Source organism: Telopea speciosissima, chromosome 2 (assembly GCF_018873765.1).
Source record: "Telopea speciosissima isolate NSW1024214 ecotype Mountain lineage chromosome 2, Tspe_v1, whole genome shotgun sequence".
Taxonomy (NCBI): domain Eukaryota; kingdom Viridiplantae; phylum Streptophyta; class Magnoliopsida; order Proteales; family Proteaceae; genus Telopea; species Telopea speciosissima.
Genome location: NC_057917.1, coordinates 74302181 through 74324700, shown reverse-complemented (window position 1 = coordinate 74324700; position 22520 = coordinate 74302181). Strand labels below are relative to the sequence as shown.

General features: G+C 38.8%; 2 protein-coding genes and 1 long non-coding RNA gene across 5 annotated transcripts; 2 read left to right on the top strand and 1 right to left on the bottom strand.

The window, feature by feature from the left end:
* The first annotated feature begins 551 nt into the window (after window positions 1-551).
* LOC122652830 (pentatricopeptide repeat-containing protein At2g42920, chloroplastic) lies at window positions 552-2402 on the top strand. The gene has a single exon (XM_043846703.1). It carries the CDS (start codon window positions 595-597, stop codon window positions 2257-2259), a length of 1665 nt encoding a protein of 554 aa, XP_043702638.1. The 5' UTR covers window positions 552-594; the 3' UTR covers window positions 2260-2402.
* Window positions 2403-5085: 2683 nt separating this feature from the next.
* On the bottom strand, window positions 5086-14311 carry LOC122652834. The gene is made up of 3 exons (XR_006331654.1): window positions 14227-14311; window positions 13435-13441; window positions 5086-5096 (listed from the first exon to the last, which is right to left on the bottom strand). It is a non-coding gene; the product is annotated as an uncharacterized LOC122652834 (long non-coding RNA).
* LOC122652829 (GBF-interacting protein 1-like) lies at window positions 6388-22482 on the top strand. Of its 3 annotated transcripts, none has more exons than XM_043846702.1 (10): window positions 6388-6672; window positions 8221-8264; window positions 8640-8757; window positions 8874-8982; window positions 14251-14939; window positions 16096-16381; window positions 16466-16745; window positions 20632-20796; window positions 21238-21738; window positions 21850-22482. In XM_043846702.1, the coding sequence occupies exons 1-10, from the start codon at window positions 6486-6488 to the stop codon at window positions 22129-22131; spliced, it is 2661 nt and encodes an 886-aa protein (XP_043702637.1). In that variant the 5' UTR covers window positions 6388-6485; the 3' UTR covers window positions 22132-22482. The 3 variants fall into 3 exon arrangements, with proteins under 3 accessions (XP_043702637.1, XP_043702635.1, XP_043702636.1); XM_043846700.1 differs by having other exon boundaries at window positions 16045-16381; XM_043846701.1 differs by having other exon boundaries at window positions 6389-6672; window positions 16045-16381; window positions 21241-21738.
* Window positions 22483-22520: the final 38 nt, after the last annotated feature.

Below are 22520 nucleotides of genomic sequence, written 5' to 3'. Positions count from 1 at the left end.
CACCAGTGATTGAGAATTTCATACTTTCATTAGACATGATCCTCTATTGCCGAGCTGCACTGTCCTGTCGTGCTGCAATAGGTGAGAAATGACTGCCTTACTCCCCACTCGGGCAAGGCACTCGGGTAGGGCAAAGACAGTAATTTCTCACTTTATTGTGTCTATGCAACACGACGTAGGACAGACAGCTCGACAATAGAGGATCCAAATTGCATCCATACATGCTCAAGCTAATCTAATGGATAGATTTTTTTATTTTTTATTTTTTATAAAGATATTCCATCAAAGAAATGAAATAGCGGATTACAACAAGCTTTCTATCCCTACGGAGTAACACACCTAGGATCGGATATAGGCCAAACAATCCTATCCGTAGGGGACTGGCCCTCCTGGCGAGGGTAATCTAATGCACAGACTGACCATTCATGTTCTCTGAGCATAACTTTTTACAATTTTGTAGTACATCTTACACCTATGAAAATAGGGAAATCAATGACTGAGGAGTCCAAACATGTTCCACACCGAGAAACAAAATACTCTGAGATAACAGGTACGGTCGTTAATACCCAGTGGCAGAAACTCTTGACTGAAAAAATGCTGCCATGTTGCATTGCACTCCCTTCACCATCCAGCTGTATCTCCAGCTTTATTTTTGACCACCCATCCCTCTCTATGCTAGAGAAAAGATGCACCACCATGTCACACCTCCATATGCTCCATGCCCACCTCATCAAGACTGGCCTAGCCAAACACACTATTGCCGCCAGTCGTGTCCTCTCTTTCTGCGCCAGCTCCCCGGCCGGCGACATTGACTACGCCCACTTGGTCTTCTCCCAAATCCAACACCCAAACCTTTTTGCTTGGAACACCATCATCAGAGGCTTCTCCCAGAGCTCCACCCCTCAATTTGCCATCTCTCTGTTCATTGAAATGTTGGAGTTCTCACCCATTGAACCCCATAGACTCACCTATCCTTCACTCTTCAAAGCATATGCTCAAATGGGTCTGGCTCATGATGGAGCTCAACTCCATGGGCGGACTCTTAAACTCGGGCTCCAATCCGATCCCTTCATTCGAAACACAATCATCTTCATGTATGCGAATTGTGGCCATTTGATTGAAGCTTTTCGTCTGTTTGATGAGGGTTCGAGCTTTGATGTTGTTGCTTGGAATTCCATGATCATGGGTCTTGCTAAAAGTGGGCAAGTCGAGGAGTCAAGAAGGTTGTTCGATAAAATGCCGATGAGAAGCAGAGTTTCATGGAATTCTATGATTAGTGGGTACGTTAGGAATGGAAGGTTGAAGGAGGCATTGGATCTGTTTCACCTAATGCAAAAGGAAAGAATCAAGCCGGATGAGTTTACATTGGTCAGCTTATTATCAGCTTGTTCTGGCTTAGGAGCTCTCGGAATAGGGGAGTGGGTTCATGCTTATATAGAAAAGAATAAGATTAATGTCAATACTATTGTTTCTACTGCAATTGTTGATATGTATTGCAAGTGTGGAAGTGTCGACAAGGCCCTTCGAGTGTTTGAGACCATCCCTAACAAAGGGCTATCATGTTGGAACTCTATGATCTTGGGCCTTGCAATGAATGGCCGTGGGAAGGAAGCAATTCAATTATTTTCAAGGCTCCAATCCTCTGATTTGAGACCAGATGATGTTAGTTTTCTTGGTGTTCTAACTGCTTGCAACCATTCAGGCCTGGTCAGTGAAGCAAAAGAATTTTTCTTCTTAATGACTGAGACATACAAGATCAAGCCGACAATCAAACATTATGGTTGCATGGTTGATGTTCTTGGTCGTGCCGGACTTCTTAATGAAGCTGAAGAACTGATTGGAAAAATACCATTAAATTCAGATGCTATTATATGGAGCTCCTTACTTTCTGCATGTAGGATACACGGAAACATAGAGATGGGGAAAAGGGCAGCAAAGACACTAATTGAATTGGATTCGACCGATAGTGGAAGCTATATACTTTTGTCGAATGTTTACACAACTGCTGGTCAATTCACAGATGCCGTGAATACTAGGCAGTCCATGAAGGAGAAGCACATAAGGAGGGAACCTGGGTGCAGTCTCATTGAGGTGAATGGGGTGGTTTATGAGTTTATAGCTGGTGGGAGGTTGCATCCTCAAGCCAGAGAGATCTACTCCTTATTGGTCGGGTTGAGTTCAAATTTACGAGAGTTGGGACATGTGGAACATGGTGCTTTGGATGTTATTGACTCACAATGTCAGCAGGTTTCAGTATAGAATAACATGAAACACAACTCTGCTGTTGTATGTAACAAAGATCCTTGAACATACATGATTTTCTACAGGAAAGTCTTAACATTGATCTGAACTAGAGAAATACTGATTAAATTAGAGCTACATCTACATCCACTCATCTGTCATACAAATTCTGCATCCAAATCTATCTTCCTCCTCTTTTAAGCAGGTTCTGGGCTTAAACATAGAGGAAGGTACTTGAGGTGTCAACCTTGGGGGTATTCCCAACATTCATCTAACCCTAACATTGGAATTAGTCTTTCTACCAAAAATTATTGGACTTGGTAATGGAGACCCATATGCACAAAGATTCTTGAACTCTTAGAAACAGTTTATTCCATCTCCCTCACCATGGGAAAACAGATAAGCTAACCTGCAAATGAGAATGAAGAAATCAGGCAAACATGTGCATCTGAGATTGAATGGGCATAACAGAGATGAACAGATATGGAAAGTTGGTATTTTATGAGGCATTATTTAACTATGTTGATTTGCCTTGAAATTATTGAAGAGGTAATAATACTTATATTATGAATCACTCTTTTGCAAAGTTTCTAATTCGATTTTAATTAAAAATGTCCTTCCTCACATCATGGCCTATTTTCTTACCTTTATCCCATCTACTCTCATTATCATTCTAGTCAATTAATTAGGATACCTATTTAACTTCTTTTCTATCAATATTGAACATCTAATTCTCCCAAAGTGGTTGGCATTTCCTGTCAGTATAAATTGAAACAAGATCTTGATGAATTAGACCATAGACATGATTCTGTCTTCTTGAGTTATCCATGATATGTCTGTCTTCAAGGTTTAATTGGCCCCAAGAATTGACCCAGTCAAGATTGATAGAAAACTTCTCTAATCAATTGTTTACCCATTTAGTTAATGCCTTTTTTATTTTCTGGTGGGAGACAGGGGACTGGGGGAGACCTAAAAGACCATTTGATAAATTGGGAAACAGTTCAAAGATAGAGAAGGGGAATGAATGATAGCCTTATGTGAAGAAATCTACCTATGGAGAACCTTGTATTCTAGGTAAGTGGGACATTTCTTTGGGAACTTTATAGCAAGTATCATTTCAGCCACAAATGACCAATAGGTTTGTCTTTGATAAATTATTAGTCAACTTCTTCCATGTTCTGCAAGTTTGTTAGGTATCATGTTGTAGAAGTGCTTATTTCCCTTTTTTTTTCCTTTTTGTAAATTTCAATTGCTCTGGTAGAAGGGTTTGAAGTGAACTTCTATTTTTTGGAGAGAAGGGTGGTGGTGGGGAAGAGAGGGAGGAATCAAAGAACAAGTTATTCCATGTAGAAATCAGGACCAATCATATTATAGTAGATATCAAATCAGACATCATGAGCATTTGTTATGAGGATTAACATGTTAAGCATTTTCTTGAGAACATAATCAGAATTGTATCAACTTATCTGACCCATTAGATCTTAAACAGTACGTCGAAACCCCCTATTTATTAGTACTAATTACTGTTATTAACTTCATCCCAAGGTGCAATCCATGAAGAACCCTTGCACAAACTAACATCATAGAGTTTTGAACCACTTTGCTCTCTCACCCATGAAACTGAAGCCATACTGCTTTAGTTAACCATATGCCATAGCCCTTTGTTAGGTTCTTCTCTGATGGAAAAACTTATTGGATTGTTTTGTCCCATGGAATAAGACCACCTAGTTTTCTTGCACAGTCATCGTTCCACGAGGACATCAGCAGATATAGATGATGGCAACTTGTGCTTATTGTTGATCAGCTAAAACAACACCTTCAGGAGAAGAATCCCACATCTCTTAGGGTTTAGACTTTAGAGTTGATTTGGGAAAGTCGATATGTGATGGGAGAATTTCTTCTCCTACCACTAAAATTTATATGGGCTTTGGGCCAATCTCTCTAAAAAAGAGCCTAATTTCAATTTGAATTTCCTTGGGCCCATTTGTTCAAAAATGTTGTAAGAATTATTTACACATAGGTAATTATCAAACTTATTTTTTCATTCTACAATCTATTGTATTTAATAGTTACCAACCAGTTTTTAATTGATCAAAATGGTTTTCATTAATGATTTTTTTAAATAGACCAAAAAAAAAAAAATTACATGATTAGCTACTTTTGGGTTTTCATTTACAAAACTGCCCACCCTATGTTTGAGTTAACAAAAATAGACACAAACAAATTAAGGTTTACAAAACTGGACAAAATAGTGTCTCTCCCTTCCACACTTACTTTTTTAGACATTTTTACCCCTGTCATTGCCTTCTCGCCCAGACATTCTCTGTTCCCTGCAACCCTACCCTTGTCCCAGTCACTGCCATTCTCTGCTACCCCAAATAACGGAGAAAAAAAAAAGAGATTTTTTCAAAGGGGAACTATCGAGGAAGGAAGGAGAGTCACTGTTTTGTCTAGTTTTGTAAAACTAAACTTGTTTTTGTCTATTTTTGTTAACTCAAACATAGGGTGGACAGTTTTGTAAATGAAAACCCAAAAGTAGCTAATCATGTAATTTTCCCTTTTTTTTTTTGCTTTTCTTTTTCTACACATCCAAAGATAACCTAAATTGGAGGCCTTAAGCTATGTTTCATGAAAATTTGAAAGGGGAGTAGTTTTCTGTCACAGAGTGCTCTCTCTCTCCTAAAAACAAGGGAGCATTGGTGTCTTTTCATGTGGGAAACAGAGAGAGAGACAAATGGGTCAGAGTTATTTTACCCAATTTGAAAATATGTATGGAAAAAAACCCTACCAAGATGGGTGGAATTGTGCCCAGAGCCCAAATATAGAAGCATGCAAAATTACCACCCCACCCTACCCTATGAAATTAGGAATCCCTTCCATATTGATGCCATGTTCACGCTCTCATTGACCCTCGTGATGGTGAAAGAGCCACGCAAGCTGGTAGAGATTTTCTGCCTAATATATATAGAGCAATAGAGTTTACCAATATATATATATACAGAGAGCAATAGATTGTTACTACGTCGTATAGCCCCTGCACCAACGTGTGGGCCAATGAGAGCACACACAGAGGTATCAACATGGATGGGTTTTTATTTTATTTTAGGAGGGGTTGGCAGATAATTTTCCATGCTCCTATGTCTAGGCGTAGGAACCACACAATCAATAAACGTTTTTTTCCCCATATATATAAAGAATGTTATGTAGAGTATGTTAGCACAATCTTGTGTCTATGTCTCCTCCCAATAGTAGAAGACATCACAACTGTGTATGTACAAGGTTGTGAATAAAAATTGGATCCTTAATATAATAAGATAAAAATAATGATTAAATCAAGGTGAACTATTAGTGGCACAAATGTCTATTGTTTTTCTAAATGTAAGAAGACATCTTTTCTATCATGTGGACATATGATATGTCCATTCCAAGTTAATTCAATCAAGGCCAAATGTTCTCTATGTCCGGGGGCACAGGCTGCACCCAGACACATGGGGGTGAGTGAATTGATCACCCTGCCCCCCTGAATGACAGGCCCATGTGTCTGGGCACAGGCTATTCTGCGGCACAAAGAACATCAACCCTTCAATCAAATACCCCTTTAGTATTAGGGTCTATCATTTTTCATATATATTTTTGTGTCATTATGTTTTTTCTTTTCTTAGCATCCAAACATAATCTCAATTTCAAATAAAAAAAAAAGCTCGACTCCTGTTTTTTTGGGCTATTTTTAGACTCTCCAGTAACGAATGTTACTTGATGTGTCAATTTGTTAAGATCTTTTAACCCCAAAAGAGCAAAAAACGTTTTAATGAGGTGAAGTCATGCAGTTATGGTAACTTGTTCTTCACTCTTCCCCTCTCTGGAAAGAGGGATCTAAAAATCCAAAACCTAATTTGATTAGATGATAAAAAGCCCCTTACCATTACGCAACGTCTAAAACTGTTAATTTAATGATATAAAAAACTGCACAAAGGTGAACCGAGAGAGAGAGAGAGAGAGAGAGAGAGAGAGAGACTGGGAGTCTGGGAAAGATATATAGAGGGTTTTTGCTGCGACGACGAGGGGGCTAAACTGAGATACGTTTTTGTGAAGGAAACGTCTTTCGCCGAACTGAAGCTGAAGCAGGAACAGGAGCAGGAGCAGGAGCAGGAGCGGAGGAAGAAGAGGAAAACGAGTAGGGCTTCTTCGTTCGATCTGAGTCTAGAGAGAGGATTGTTTGGGTTTTTGGGGTTAGATAAGATACTATGAGCGGCGGCGGTGGTAGCAGTAATGGGAAGGGCAATAATGGAGCACCGTCGATCCCGGTGACATCGAGGAAGATGGTTCAGAGTTTGATGGAGATTGTCAACTGTCCTGAACATGAGATCTACGCCATGCTTAAAGAATGTAAAATGGACCCGAACGAAGCCGTTCAGAGGCTACTCGTTCAAGGTTTTATGCAAAACCCTTTTTGTCTTTTTCTTTCGCTCCTCATGTCTTCTTTGTCTATCATACCGTTCTTGGGCTTAGATGTTTGTTTCTCTGATATCGGTGCAAGAAAGATGTGTTCTTTTTCTTTCTTCTCAGCATAGCCACTCCGGAAAGATTATATTTTTCCCTTCCCCTGACTTGCAAAGGTTGGACTTTTTATAATATTTTCTGGTCCCTTGGCCTGCAAAGCCTTGGATTTTTGTTGTTAGTCTTCTACTTGTTGCATGCTCTACTTGCTATCGTTGGCAGGCTTGATTTATGCACTGGGTTTTAGTTCTTTGGTGTAAAGCGAATTAGTCTCCCCCCCCCCCTCACCATTCATCTCCTGGGAGGAAGTTAGTAAATTCTTCTTGTACTACCCTAAAGAAAGGCTGGGTTTTCCTCCATTTTTTTGGGTTGGGAGGGGGGTTGTTTCAGTTTTCTTCCAGTCGGTAGTGGGCAGATTGGTATTTATTTTAGGGTATTTTTATCAAGGTATGGTGAAGGTGACAGTGGCTAGCGAAGACGGGGTAATCTAGGATTCTAGACAGATATATTTTATTAATACTTTTGGTTGAAGCCCTGCTCATCAACTGAAATCTTTATGCACGATAATAAGTTTCTTGTTTTCAGGTTGCCACGGTTTTATGAGCAGCTGCTTTGGTTTTCGCCCCCCTCCCCCCTATTTCTCATATATCTTGAAACGGTGTGCCGTGTTTCCCATAAGCTTCGATGATAATTATGTCACAAATATGATGCAGGGTTGTTAAAAAAAAAAAAAAAAAACGAAAGCTAGGAAGTACTTAAAGGTTTGCTGAGAGGAAGTCTTTTTGGGAATTGACTAGGACAGGTGCCCTTCCAATTACTTGGGCATTCTTCTTACCATCAATTAGTGTGCTTCTCTTTTATGGGCCTCAAAATAATTTTTCCTGTATTTTGTGCAGGTGTTTTATGTTAAAATAGGCATTAATATTATTGTCAAGGGTGTTTGTAACTGAATCTTGTATGTTTAAATGCGAAAGATTATTGTCAGAAAACAAATGTTCAACTTTTTGGCTTTAATTCCCCATTTTTCTAATAGAGAAGAAGTCATTTGTGCATGCTCTCTCTTACTCTCTCTGCCTTTCTAACTTTCTCACCCTTCCTTCCTCCCTTCTCCACCAATCCTAATTGCTTCAAAACAGGTTTTGAGTCCTAAAGGATGGTAATCTCTCTGTCATCATTTCAAGTTTCAATTTTGTATTATAATGGATTAATGTTTGTAATTCGTAAATCAAAATGGATTTTCTGTTATGGGAATCTTTTCATCTAGTGACAATGTATTTCAATTGCTTTCTCCATGTTAAACTTCTTGCACTTCATCTGTATACTGCAATATTGGTGTTGTCACTTTGGATTGGTTTCTCATGATAATTCATTATTTTTCCCTGGGGTCTCAATTTATGGAGCAGGACAACTGAGGCTTCAACACTGCTAATGCTTCCTAGGTCTTTTAACTTGTTACTAATTTAATGCTTGTCCACTGTGTAGATACTTTTCAAGAGGTGAAGAGAAAACGTGAAAAGAAAAAAGGGGTGCGTGCCTATGAAAAATTTGGAACTCTGTTATTTGAACTATATGAGATGGGATAGCTGATTGTTATTTTTTTTTTATATCCTATGTCTTAATTCCAAGTGTCAAGTTGTTGGAGCAATCTCATTAAACCTGTTATTGTTATCTTTTCATTGTGAATAATTATTTTTTCTGTATTTCTGGGAACTTCAGCAGCAATATTTTATTTGGGACGAGTTTTACTGTTTCATGTTTAATATATGCTCCTTTCCTCGCCATACACACACACAGTACGATAATTTCCAATTTAAACATTACTGGAGTTGGAATGCAGTGAATATTAGTTGTAGTCAATAGTCCTATGAATTCTTATTATTTATTCTTCCTCTTGTTGTTAGGTCAAAGAGATTATGGAATCCAGGTCTCGAGGTGTCAGCAGTGCTTCAAATCGTGGAGCTAGAGGTGTTCCAGACCGTTATGTTGGACGTGGTGGCTCATCACAGTTCAGCTCTAGTGGTAAATACATGTCATCAAGCAATCTAGGACAATTTTCTGGTCCACACTATTATGGTAATAGGATGCAATGTTGGTTGTATATTCTTGTTTCAACCGTGGCTTGCTTTTTGTGTCAGAATCTGGAGTTTTGCATGGTAAACCTGCATACAAGAAAGAAGATGGGGCTAGTGCCATGTCAAGTTCTATGTCCTTTGCACCTGGTTTGGTGGGAAATAATATCTTCAGGTCAGTCTTGTTACAACATCAAACAGTAGGGGTCTCATGTGCCTTTGGGAAACATTTTAGAGTAGGGTGCAACTCAGTTGGGTTTGTGCTTCTCATAGTGTTGGTTGATTGATAATTCATTCTGTGCCTCTGTGTTATTGTCTTTGGATGTTGTTTATTGTTGCTTAGAATGCTATCTTCCCTTTCGTCCCCCTCCTATCCCTTGTGGCATGCTTTATAAACTGATGAACTTAAGTGTTCGCAAATGCTTCTATATTTCTGACGTACTTAAGTTGGAATTTGTTCCATAATTTCAATTTTGCAATACTTGTGTGTTGCTGCTTCGCTGGAACCTTGGTCCACCATTTGGGAGCAGTTACTTCTCTATTTTGGTTATTATTAGATTGGGAGGTGTAATCTGTCTAACTCATTCTCCAAAGTAGAGATTAGAGTTATTTTTTTATCAGAAAGCATTGAGGATGTTTTTTAAGCAGATTGATATGAATTGTGATATGCAATTTTATATTTATTTTATGTGTGACAAATAATATTTCATTTAATGAAATAAAAACAAGGAAAGTAATAATGAAGCAGATAGAACAACCTTGAGGGTGATGCAGTTAAATGTTGGATTAATTAGGGCTATTGCAATTTTTTATTTTATCTTGCTGGAAACTTGGAATTAGTCAATCTTAGCTGTTAGTAGGAAGTTTAGTTTGTAATTTTCTTTTATTCCTGTTGATGGAGTCGTAGATAGAGTTAGAATTGGAGTCAAAGTCTGTTTCAGTTTTAGGGTTGGATTAGGAGTTCTTTATTTGCAGTTGCGGGATCCTCGTGCACTGGGATACTATTTTTTTTAATAACTGCATGGAAGCCAAGGGATTCTTGATTGGAATGGATCATTGAATAAACATTGAGTTGGTTTACCTCTTATGGTTGTGGGCTGCGTATGTCGTCTTCTTCCTCTCTCCCTCTTCAAATCTGAGTTTTTCTTTAGGTGTTCTCTTGTTATTCTCCTCTTCTTATTTCTTCTATTTTTCCTCTCTGTTCTTATTCCTCTTCTCTCTTCTTTCTTCTAATTTAGTTCTGAGTGGATGCTGTGTTTTCCAGCCCCTCTTTTCTCATTGATTTATTATTGTAATTCTTTCATTGTTGCTTAGCTTCCTGTCCAATTTGGGATATAAGATTCTGGTTTTATCATAAACCTGAGAGGCTGAGATTAACTTCTTGTAAACTAAAGAATCCAACTCCTGCTATGTTTATGGGTTTTCTTCCTGCAACTGTTCATAGCATCATTCCAGCCCCAGTAAAATAATATTTTCTGGGCTGGTTTTGCTCAGCAGGGCTAAGTGACTCCACCCCTAAAGTTTCAGACTAGTTGGAGTCCATATGAGAGTGTTGCAGCATTTGAAATAATTTGGTTTCCGTAGGCTCCTTTACTGTCGAGAGATAGAAGAAGTGATATCTTCTGTACTTTATAAAAGGGTCAGAACACTTATTTTTTTGCATAAAGATCCCTCCCCTCTTAAGTTGTTTCAATTTTATCCCCTTCTTGCCTTAAATTTCAGAATAACCCTTCTCTTTGAAATCTATTTACTACTCTGTCCTAATTATTGTTTACCCTTCCCAATGGAGTTTTGAATTTCTATTTAATTATGAAATTGCCACTATTTTCTAATTGAGTTGTTTATTAATTCTGTGGCCTGTAGCGACCCAAATTTAAGGGTTTTCGAACCGGGGTTCGCATCAGAGGGTCACCTAGAAAAGCATTAGGAGAATTCTCCTGCTTATGTTTCATTAAGGAAGATCTTTGGTGGGTGGAGGGGCTCCCCTTAGAGACTGATGATTCTCTAAGCTGTACTCCATTTCTAACTATGCCAATATGATTGTGAGTCAAACATGTTATAGATGGGTTGGCTAAGTTGGGATTTGGGCTTTAGGAGGGGCCTTGGGGAGTTTGAGTTTTCTATGGTCCAGCTGTTATTAGTGGGAGTGTAACAAGGCCGGGCTGGGTTTTTGAAAACCCAACCCAGCCTGTGGTCCCCAGGGCTCAGCCCAATCCTGGGCCGCCCCAAGGTTGAGCTGAGATATTTTCAGCCTAGGCCTGGCCTGATGTAGTTCAGAAGAACAAGAAAGCCAGCAACAATCTAGACCATCAAACTGGGCCAAGAATGGACTAATATGTGTAATTTTGAGTGTCCAATGGGTTGTAGCCTTGTATGTGCCATGGGCTTTATATTTTGGGTTTACTTTTGTAATATGCCAATTCTGTTAGCCCTAATATTAGGGATTTGGGTCCTGTACGGGATTAAGTAGTTAGTTTCTTAGTCATTAAGGATTTGTATTGTAACTTTCCAAAAAATTGATTCTTGTGTTTTTTATTTTTTTTTCTGATTCTGGCGGTAGAATTGAAACAGATTATGTATGTGTTGTCCGGTCCGTTTCTGTATTTTTTGAAACGGACCGCGTGATATAATAGATTCTGGCAAGGTTTTGAGAAACACCAAAATCACGTTTCTCACTTCTTGGAATTGGTTCTCACTCCTCTTGCCACTGTCTTCTTGCGACCTCTGCTCCAACGTCAACGACGATCAGCAACTCTGCTCCAAAAAACATAAATCTCCATTTGCATAACCCTGGAGTAGCCGAGATACCTCATCGTTTTCATCGTCCTCTCTCTTTGTGATCGAAGCAACTGAAGGGGTGGAGGGATCCACCCAATGGATCTCATTGTTGCGTGTCTACATCCATCGGAAGGTCGCCGCTGCTCTCGCCCAAAAAAACCTCTCTTGCTATCTCTCTCTGGTCTCTAATCTGATTCAACGGAAGAATCACAGAGCTTGCTTTAACAACCATACGACTCTGTTAAGGTCTGCCATTATTGGCTCAAACTCGGTAGGTTTTTGTGATTTTTCGCTTCGCTCTTCTCTCATCAGTAACCCTTGAACAATTTGAGTGAGATAGTTCCTTACCAAAATCTCTAATTTCTTCTCTCATCAGTCCAGTCTTGTTCAACGGAAGGAGAACGAAGGATTTGACCACCATTCTTGACTGCAACAACCATTCAGTAAGCAATAGCATGGATGTTTATACTAATTGTTCCTTTCATTTTTCTCCCATCAGAAACAATTTTTTACCAGGTTTACCATACAACATTTGTTGGTACAGAATCACTCCAAAAATCCAGAAACAAAAAAAATTGATTCTGACACGGAACTAATTTTTTGAAATAGAATGGTTGCCATACAGATCCTAAGTATATTGGTTTTCTGTATTTTTAGTTTCTATTTCCTTGTGAGCTTTATTTAAGTGCTATTTGTAAGATCTGTCCATTAGCAAGATTTCAGTGAAATTTCTACTTATTTCGAAAAAATTTCAAGCTTTTGCCCGAGAACTCTAAAATTACTAGAAAACCTCATATTTTTTGACGAAGTCCTTCATTTTTTATTGAATCAAGACTTGGTGGTCATTTGTGGGCATCCACTTCAACATTTGGGTGGATTTGAAGCATCATTTGGCCAAAATTTCCACCTATAGGGTTGTAGTGATGGACTATGAGAGATTCTTCAGGCATAGGATGACATGGCCACCATACGGGGGGGTCCAAAGCCAAACTATCACTTTGGGTGTTATCTTTTTCCAATCTAATGCTTCAAACATATGTAAATATGCTAAAATAGGCAATCATTATTAATTATCTATGATGGCACTTTTTGACATTGGTGTACTATTAACTGGTCTAGAGATGCTTAATTAGGGTTTCCTTGAAGTTTCAGGCTAAAATTTGGCCATTTGAACACCAAAATGTACTTGATTTCCGTCAGTTTATGACTGAAATCTGAAATATTTCGGTTTCCATCCTGTCCGGTTGAAATTTCAAACTATGCTGCTACTGGAAAAATTCCGACTGGTAGCCTTGTCCTCTTCCATCTCTCTATTGATTCCACCTTCCCACATTCAATCAGCCACAGTAGCCATGTCCTCCCTAGACGAGAAGCTGTTGAAGACTTGAAGCCCTCCTCCAGTCTCACCTCAGGCATCCATAAGCATTCTAATCTGAACCGTGCTTCTGGTCTTGGTTATGGCGACTCCTATGACCCTCAGGATTACTATTGGCAAAGTAGAGAAGTGGCGTCGGAGGAAGAACAATGGAGCCATGGAGGAGAAGGGAAATAAGTGGCTGGGGGGAGGGGGAAGACTGACTAGTATACCGATCTGCAATTGAGAGAATCGCTCGATTATTCAAATAGGAATTGGATTGGAATCGACGGAACCCGATTCTGATCCCGTTTCTATTCTTTAAAACCTTGGGTTGGCCACTTGAAAATCAAGTCTCATCTGATATTGATAGTGGTGGTCATTGGCAAAGTCATGGTTTCTTTATTATTTCGGAATTGATGCCTAAGAATAGGTGAGATTCTTAATTTGACTGCATAAATTCTCTTGTGATGAAAGAAAGCCAGAGTGGAATACAAGTGTACTCAATACAATAAGGCATCAATTTACTACTTGTTAAAATCAAGTTGGGTGTTTCTGTAGATGAACCATGGCAACCGATGCTGGCAAGCTGTGTGGTGGATGGCAGCATGGCATTGATTGTATCAATTTGAGTAAACTGACTTTCATTTTAAGTAAACTGGATGGTAAAGCTAATATATTGGCTGGGCAATGCTGTAAGTGCTCAACTCTTTCTGCTGTGCATGTGGACTAGCTGTTTTCTCTTTCATAGTTGACCTGGTACAAAGTACAGACACGCACATATACAGAACTGAAAAAAATCATGAATCTTTTGAATTTGAAACTCTATCTTTACTTGGCTGTTGGTGCTTGGGAATTGGAACATTGATTCTGGAAACGCATAAAGTCACTCTGATTGTTCTTCATTGAGTTACCTGGCACTTTCTAGTTTCTATTGCTCTCATATTTTAGTTCCATTTTGAACATACCAAATCATATGAGAACAGATTTTAGCTCGAATAATTAATATTATTATGCCTTTCTCCCTAATAAAGTGTTCGTGCATGTAAGATGCACCTGGTTGTACACTTTCTGATGCTTTGTTCGTGTGGGTGCTGTCATATATCATCAATCTGCAATGCAATCTCTTGTTCTTTTGGATAAGTCGCAATGTAATCTTATGTTCGACTTGCTATTTATTATAGTGGAAATTGGTATGTCACATATTGTTTTCAAAGATTAGTTGCAACTTGCAACCTCTTATGCTGGACTTGTATGTATTATAGTGGTAAGTTTCATATTGTTTACAAGTTCTATTGATATCTGTTGCAGCGATTCTGTTACTGCTGAAAGTAAACCACATGCTGTGAGCACAGGTGATGGTGTCTCTTTGTCCTCACAACCTTCACCAGGATTTCAACCTGCTTGGGTGGGGGTCCCAGGTCAAATTTCCATGGCTGATATTGTTAGGATGGGTAAGCCCAAGGCTTCAAGGACACCAATTGTGTCAAATGAGGCTTCGTTTCCACCACCTAGTGCTGTCATAAGAAGTACATCACAGCATACAGTCAAGCATCCCCTTGCTTCTGGATATCTATCAGCAGAGTCACAACATAACGTAAATTCATCTCAAGACACTGCTTCCAAGGTTCCGGAGGAAAACCATGATCCTGGCATTGCTACAAGCCAGCATGTTTCTCATGATGAATGGCCCTTGGTTGAGCAGTCCCAGGCTGCCAGTGGGTCCTCTGTCTTTGAACCATCTGCTGCCTCTGAGGTTTATGCTGATACATATGTTGATAGAGCTAATCACTATTTAACATCCCTATCAGATGAAGTCCGAGTATCAGAGGAAGATGTTACTGATGAAAATCTTGGTACAGATCATGCTGGATCTGCTTCTGCATCTAATAAGCATATGAAGGAAGACAGTTCCGGAGGCACATCCAATTTTGATAATGCATCATTCGAGAACATGAGTTCCTTGCATCCTCACAGGAATGCTTTTGAGCCTCATGAAGGTAACCGATGGGATTCCGTATCTTAATGTTCACTTGATGGTGGTTATTGTTTCATTCTTCTTTTTCCTCCTCTTGGTCTTCTTATTGTTTTTTCCCTTGTCTGTGTATGTGTTATTTAATTAAAGGTTTTCACCATTCATTTCAAGGCACACTTTTCTTTCAGTCATCATTGTATTTCAGGGTTCAAGATGGTTATCTTTCATGTTAGCATAAAATTTTTGTCAACTTTTCACGACTTAGTTTGTAAAGTTCGGATGTGAGCATGAAGCTGATATAGATTTACCTTGTTTCCCGAATTGATTCTTTTTTTTGTATGAATTGAAATTAAATAGAAAACACTGAAAATTCTTGCAGTTTATAACCTAGTACAGCATTAACCACTTGCATAATTGTCAAAGCACCGAGGCTGGAGCCTTAGGGGTCTAGGTGGGGCCTTGTAGGCCAAGGCATGCATTGAACTGGGTTTAGTTTACGACATTTCAGGTTTTGGTATAATTGATGTTTACCACTATCCTGGCTAAACATATGTTGATTATTCACTAAACTTTGTAGTAATGTTAAGTACAAACTAAAGAGGAGACTTGAAGCACAGACCAATCAATCAATGATCATTCTACTCTCATCAAAAGAAGCAATAAAAGATCAAGGATTTCACTTCTCCAATTTTGATTGTCACGAAGAACAAATCAATCACCAATTAAGAACCAATGCTGTAGAACTAGAAGAAGAAGAGAAGGAGGGAGAGCCGATGAGAGAATGGATAGAATTCCTGAACCCACGATAGACTCAGAGTACCTTCTATCATGGGCAGTACCAGTATATATTAACTTGCCTAATAGGAGTTGTATTCCTAGTACGAATCCTACTAAGAATACAACATAGATTACAACACTGTTTCCAGAACACTAAATTTCCTTGTCTGTGGATCCACAAGTTGTAGACTATTCCTCATATTTGCAAATTACTTGACCTCCCCCCCCCCTCATTGCTTGTGGTTGAAGTCTAGGTCTTCCCTTAATTACCCTTGAATGTGAAAAGTGTTCACTTTTTTTGTTTTTTCCCTCTGTAATTTCTGATTGGTTATCACTTATCAATGTATTTCCAGAAATTAGTAGCAGCTTGAACTTATGTGTTCCTATTTATTCTGTATCTTCAGTTGAGGATATCAGTGTAGCAGTGTCAGCAGCAGCTGTAGACTTGCCGCAATTGAGTTTACGGAATGGTGAAATAGGTGCGCTGCCTACGGAGGAAAACCCTGCTGTCATAATCCCAAATCATTTGCAAGTCCCTAGTGCAGACTGCTCACACTTGAGCTTTGGTAGCTTTGGCTCTGGTATCAGTGGTTCATTTTCTGGGTCATTTGCGTCTAAAACCTCAAAAAGTAACTTGGAAGAAACCCCTGTGGCTTTAGATGGTTCATCAGTTCCTCACTCAGAGACCAGGTATACCCTCTTTTGATATTATTTGATAAATTTTGTGATGTATAGATTCTTTTTAGTGTTTAATGAATGTGTGTACCACTATAGAAATCCTGAGTACTATGGAGATGAACAGCAGATCCGAACCACCTCAGATGGGAATGTTGATCCTAGAACTGGTGCCAATACTGGGTTTGAGTCACCTTCATCTTCACAACCTGAGCTGATGAAACAAGATACTGCAGAAGCTGCACATGGGCACCAGTATCCCTTTTCGTCTTCTGTACCTGGTTACACATTTGAAAACACCACACAGCCAAATACTGCATTTCCTTATGCACAAACAAATTCACAGATGCAGAATCTCACTCCTTTTTCAAATGTTATGGTAATGTTTCATTGCTGCATTATGGTTCTTATTACTTGCTGACTGAGTTTCTAATAGATTTTTTTTGGAGTTGGATATTATTTTCTTGTTGATGTATATCTTTGTTGGATATTATCTTTTGCACATGTATGTCTCATTTTTATGTTACTTTTCAATAAGCAAAATAGGCTATCCGAAGATGTGTAGTGTGTTTCTGAGCAAAATAGGCTATTCAAAGATGTGTAATGTGAATTTATCAAAAATCTGAATGTGGCTGAAAATCATCTTGGGAGAAGTGGTGGAAGATAGATGGATGCCTTTGGGTTAACAACTAATTTGACCTTAGATAGAGCTGAATGGTGAAACTGGATTCATGTAGTTGAGTTGCGTAGTAAACCTGAATTGCTTCTTGGTATGCAAATCATAAGTAAGTTATCTGGTTAGATCTAGAGTGAATAGACAAGATTTGTGTTTGGGTTCTTATCCTATAATGTAATTGTCATCTGTTGTCCTGGTCAATGTAACCAATAGTCTATCTGTTGTCTGTTGTTTGTTATCGTTTGTCCTGGTCAATGTAACCAATAATAATCTGATGTCTGTTGTTTGTTGTCTTTGTCCTGGTCAATGTCACCAATATTCGTCGTATTCTACTAACTTTTTTTTTCCTCTCACCAAATCTGCTAGTTGTCCCTTCTTAGGGCCAAAAAAAGGTCTATTGTATGATTGTAAGAAAATGTAAAAAAGAACCAGCTTTAATAATATAATGGTTAGCATTAAGAACGTAAAGTATCAATAAATTTGAAAAGTTCAATCATTGACAAGGCTTTCGTGATACGAAAGAAAAGATCGGATCCATTATGACGAAAGGGGAGAGTGAAACCTAGAAGGATACCACTCCGAGAACAAGACACTCTGGACCGAAAGCTGGCAAGATTGAGACATCAGAGAAATTTCCCTGTGAACTATTCTAAAAGAAAAAAGAAACTGGCAGTAGAGACTTATCTCTTAACTGGTTACTCTTGAATTATCTTCCACAAGTGGCTACCTTTTTGAAAAGTCTCCAAACCCTGAAACTCAGTAAGGGCAATAAACAGAATATTATAGGACAACTGTCTGAAAAAGTAGGACAACTCTTGGATGTATCGTCAGATGGATGCTTGTACTTTCCTTCCATATAACGTATGAGACACCATAGGCGATCTGTGCTTCTGGATCAACTAGGATTAAGATCCATGTTAAGCTTGCCCGAATACAACAACAACAAGCCCTAAGCTATGCATGTCTTTCCTCACCACTTCTCCTAAGGTCATTTTAGGCCTGCCCCTGGCTCTTTTTGTTCCTTCAATCTGAATCAAATCACTCCTCCATATTGAAGCATCCAAATGCCTCTATTGAGCATTGCCATGTTGCGTCAAACGACTTTCTCTTAGCTTATCACGTATCGAGGCTACTCCCAAACCAGCTCTAATATGATCATTCCTTACTTTAGCCTTCCTAGTTTTTACACTCATCCATCTCAACATCCTCATCTATGCTACACTGAGTTTATCTATATGATGCTTCTTAACTGCTCAACAGCCCGCACCATACATCATAGCCGGTCGTATGATTGTTATATAAAATTTTCCTTCTAAGTTTTAAAGGAATATGCCGATCACAGAACACTCCGGACGCATCTCTCCACTTCATCCATCCTATTTTCATTCTCTGTGAAACACCATCCTCTACATCACCTTCTTTATTTATTATTGAGGCAAAATATCTAAAATAAACATCATCCTCTCTTCAAGTTTCACCACCTCATTATCCATCCTAGTGTAACCAAAGTTAAACAACATACTTCGTCCCAATTCTACTTATCTTAAAACCTTTTGATTCCAAGGTTGATCTCCACAACTCTAATTTGGTGTTAATCCCTACTTTTGTCTCATCTACCAAAACAATATCATCAGCAAAAAGCATACACCAAGGAACCTTATCTTGAATGTCTCTGGTTAAATCATCCATGATAAGCGCAAACAAATAAGGGCTTAAAGCTGATCATTGATGTAACCTAATTGTAATTGGGAATTCACTATTTTATCCCCCTATAGTTCTTACACTTGTCACTTCTCCATCATAGATATCTTTAATGAGAAGCGAGAATCCAGTTGACACAAAACCAACCCACAAAGCATTTCATACCATTGAGGTAAACTCAGAAATAAGACAGAGATGATCAGTCACCTCCATGCAATACGGCAAAAAAATCATTAGCTTATAATTTAAACCTCCTGAATTCATGGTTTCGTAATTCTAGATATGTTGAAAAATATCTACCTATTCAAAGAAAATTATGTAGCTAAATATGGGAACTTTTTTCTCAAATTCACAATATTTGACGAACTGTGAACCATGTAAACCAAACCTACAAAATGGTATGTCACTGTGTGAGTTTAATATTATGAAGTAATTTTGTTGGAGAAACCTATTACCTTAATTCTAAGCAGGGAACAAAATTCTATGAAGCAGCTTAATCGTGCCCTCAATTTTATTGCATGATAAAATTACTTAAGGGCATCTATGTCAAATGACAAGTGCTTTAATTTTTATTCATTAAGGTGCTCTGCTGTTCTGGAAATAGCCTCTCTATGAAAGCAGGGGGTAAGGCTGCGTACGTTATGAGTTATGACCCTCCCCAGTCCCTGTAGTGGCCGCTGCCTCGTGCACTGGGTATGCCCTTTTAAGGTGCTCTGCTGATGCTATTATAATTTATTTATTTGCTTCAAGCAATTGGTGACAGTGGTTGGACTGCCCAATTTGTCTTGCTAAAATTCTCAAATTTCATTCATCTTTGAAAGATCAATCATATGGAATATTTGTAAAGGTGACACGATGCTTCTTTTGATATCTAGCGAAATGTTTTTTCCCCTGGATTTATTGTTGCTTTTGCTGCTGCTGTACTTGTATAGTTGTATGTCTTTTTCTCTGTAATAAAGCCTTTATGTTTGCCTATCAAAAGAAACATGGAGATGTAAAGCTTAAGGATCTTGTTCAAAATCTGTGATAAGATAATCTGATTTCCGAAGGTTTTGTGGCTGTGATGTAACACTGGCCATTGCGTTCACTGAGTAGTGCAATTAAATTGTGACTTTCTTTTTACACTTATTTGGCTGTTATAATAAAGATTCATTACAATGAAATAACTGGATAATTTAATCTAGCATTTAGTTGGGCTATATGTAAGTGTGAGAAGCATTCGGGTCAAATTCAGAAGGAAAAGCAAGTATAAGGGTTTGTTTGCTGTTTGGAGTTGGGATTTGACTGGATGTTTTAAACAATGGGGTGGATATTAGGGGGAATACGATAGAAATTGAGGTTTTGAGGAGAGGTATAAAAAGCTTTGGGTTGACAGACACTTTAGACAAAGTTGAATGGAGAAACAGAGTCTGTATAATTGAATCCATTTGTTTGGGAAAATGCATGGCTGAGTTGAGCCAAGTGAGAAGGATTAAGCTTCAGAATTGAGGGAAAGAGGACAGCTAAATCATCATTGTCGGAATTGCAGATGGGTAATCACATTGTAGTACTGAAACTAGAAGAAGACTAAGGAGAAGATTGTGGAAGGAGAAAAACAATTAGAAAGAAGAAGAATAACCAATAACTAAAGACAAAGTAAAATACCTTGGGTTGCCTCATGTTCACCAACTTTTACATGCTAGTGTATTTAAACAAAATATGCTGAGGTATTGCTATCTTGGTTCCTATAAATAAAATATTTTGTTGATATCAACTGAAATCTATTGAGATTTGATTCCATTCCGCTGCAGTGAAGTATTTGCTGCATGGTTGTTCTTTTTCTCCTGTCGGGTAACTGTAGTAATTTATATGCTTGAAGACATTTCGTCTCTGTGTATTGTTGTTGCAGCAATCATATACAAGCTCGTTACCGAGTAATTTATTGGCACCGGCTATTCAACCTGTGAGGGAGTCTGATATCCCCTACTCACCTTTTCTTGCGAATCAGTCCATGCCCACAAAGTACAGCACTACTGTATCTTCTGTCAGTGGCTCATCTGCTTCCATGCCAGAGGTATCTCACTGTGGTATATAATATCTCCAGAACTTTGTGACTCTGCTTCTGAGTTAAACCAAGTTGAATTGGTTCAGGTGGTTAAGTGCTAGTGAAGGAGTTGAGAACTTAAAAAAGAGATGAAACAAAAATTTATGTATCATGGACTGGGGAGTGGAATCACCTCCCACTCTCCTTTTAATTAAATTTGTGTCTGGCTCTTGAGCTTGCCTACCATAGTTTTCATGTGTGTCGATGCAAGGTGACACCAACAAGGTGCCTAAGGGCCCGCCAAGACGACTAAGACACCTGAACGCCGAGGCGACGCCTTGACAACTATGCTACCTACCGAGAACTGTCTGGAGTTTGAAATTCAATTGAGGGCTTAAGTCTGTTATAGCTCTTAAAAAATGTTTGAGATTTACATTCAGCAGGTAATCTGATTATTTTCTTGAACTCGTGCAGACTATAAGGCCAGGTATTTTTTCTTCACCCCAGCCAACTGCTCCAACCTTGCCTGGTACCAGCATTGCCACAGGACCTGCACTTCCTCAACATCTAGCGATGCACCCTTACTCTCAACCAACTCTTCCTTTGGGTCATTTTGCGAACATGGTTGGTTACCCTTTCCTCCCCCAGAGCTATACATATATGCCATCTGCTTTGCCATCTGCTTTCCAGCAGGCATATACAGGGAACAATGCCTACCATCAATCTCCAGCTGCAGTACACAGTGCTGGCATAAAGTACATGCTCCCACAATATAAAAATAGTATTTCAGCAAGCAATTTGCCACAGTCTGGTGCCGTTGCTTCTGGTTATGGAGGCTTTGGGAGTTCAACCAACATTCCTGGAAGCTTTCCACTGAATCAGTCCTCTACCCCGCCAAGCACGACCATTGGTTATGATGAGGTTTTAAGCTCTCAATACAAGGACAGCAATCAGTATGTCCCTCTTCAACAGGTGCTGGCTTACTTTTGTCCACTTTTTTTTTTTAATTTAATTACTACTATTACTACTATGATGTTAATCTTACGGTTTTAACATCGTGTTTGTTTTGTTCAATTTCTATAGAATGAGAACTCTGCCGTTTGGGTCCATGGGCCTGGTTCAAGAACAGTGTCTGCCCTTCCAGCAAACACATACTACAGCATCCAGGGGCAAAATCAGCAGCATGGTGGATATCGACAGGGTCAGCAACCTTCACAGCATTATGGAGCATACCCAAATTTCTATCATTCACAGCAAGGGGTTTCACAGGAACATCCACAGAATAACCCGAATGATGGGACCTTGAGTGGTTCTCAAGGTGCACCATCTAAGCAATCTCACCAGATCTGGCAACACAGCTACTAATCAGTTCTGGTTTTTCAGGGTCTTGTACTGAGTTTGAAAGTGGTCAATCAAGGTGCTACCACGGTTCAATCAAATATATTTATGTTGCTTAGAGTGTACGGGTTTCCTCAACTGTACATATTTTGAGCTCTTGGTTGGCTACTACCCTGTGCCTAGAAGTTGTATTCTACTACCTTCCTATTGTCAGGTTATGTTTTCTTAACATAGGAGCATGCTTGCTAATTTGGGTTAGTGTTTTAACTTCTCCCTTGATTCCCTTGTTTTTCAAAAATAGTGAGGAAAGGTTTTCTCTTTGGACAGTGAGATCTGTAATAGTGATATTATTAAGTTTATCTAGCCATAGTTTTTTTTTTAAATATTCTCCCTCTAGTCTGAGTTTGGAATTATTC

What these genes read in the sequence shown, in the direction of transcription:
- LOC122652830 (XM_043846703.1), top strand. Translation starts at nt 595, where the DNA reads ATGCTGCCATGTTGCATTGCACTCCCTTCACCATCCAGCTGTATCTCC.
- LOC122652829 (XM_043846700.1), top strand. Translation starts at nt 6,486, where the DNA reads ATGAGCGGCGGCGGTGGTAGCAGTAATGGGAAGGGCAATAATGGAGCA. An exon ending in AACGTGAAAAGAAAAAAGGG is followed by an intron (nt 8,265 to 8,639) that starts GTGCGTGCCTAT and finishes TCTTGTTGTTAG; the next exon opens with GTCAAAGAGATTATGGAATC. An exon ending in GTGGGAAATAATATCTTCAG is followed by an intron (nt 8,983 to 14,250) that starts GTCAGTCTTGTT and finishes TATCTGTTGCAG; the next exon opens with CGATTCTGTTACTGCTGAAA.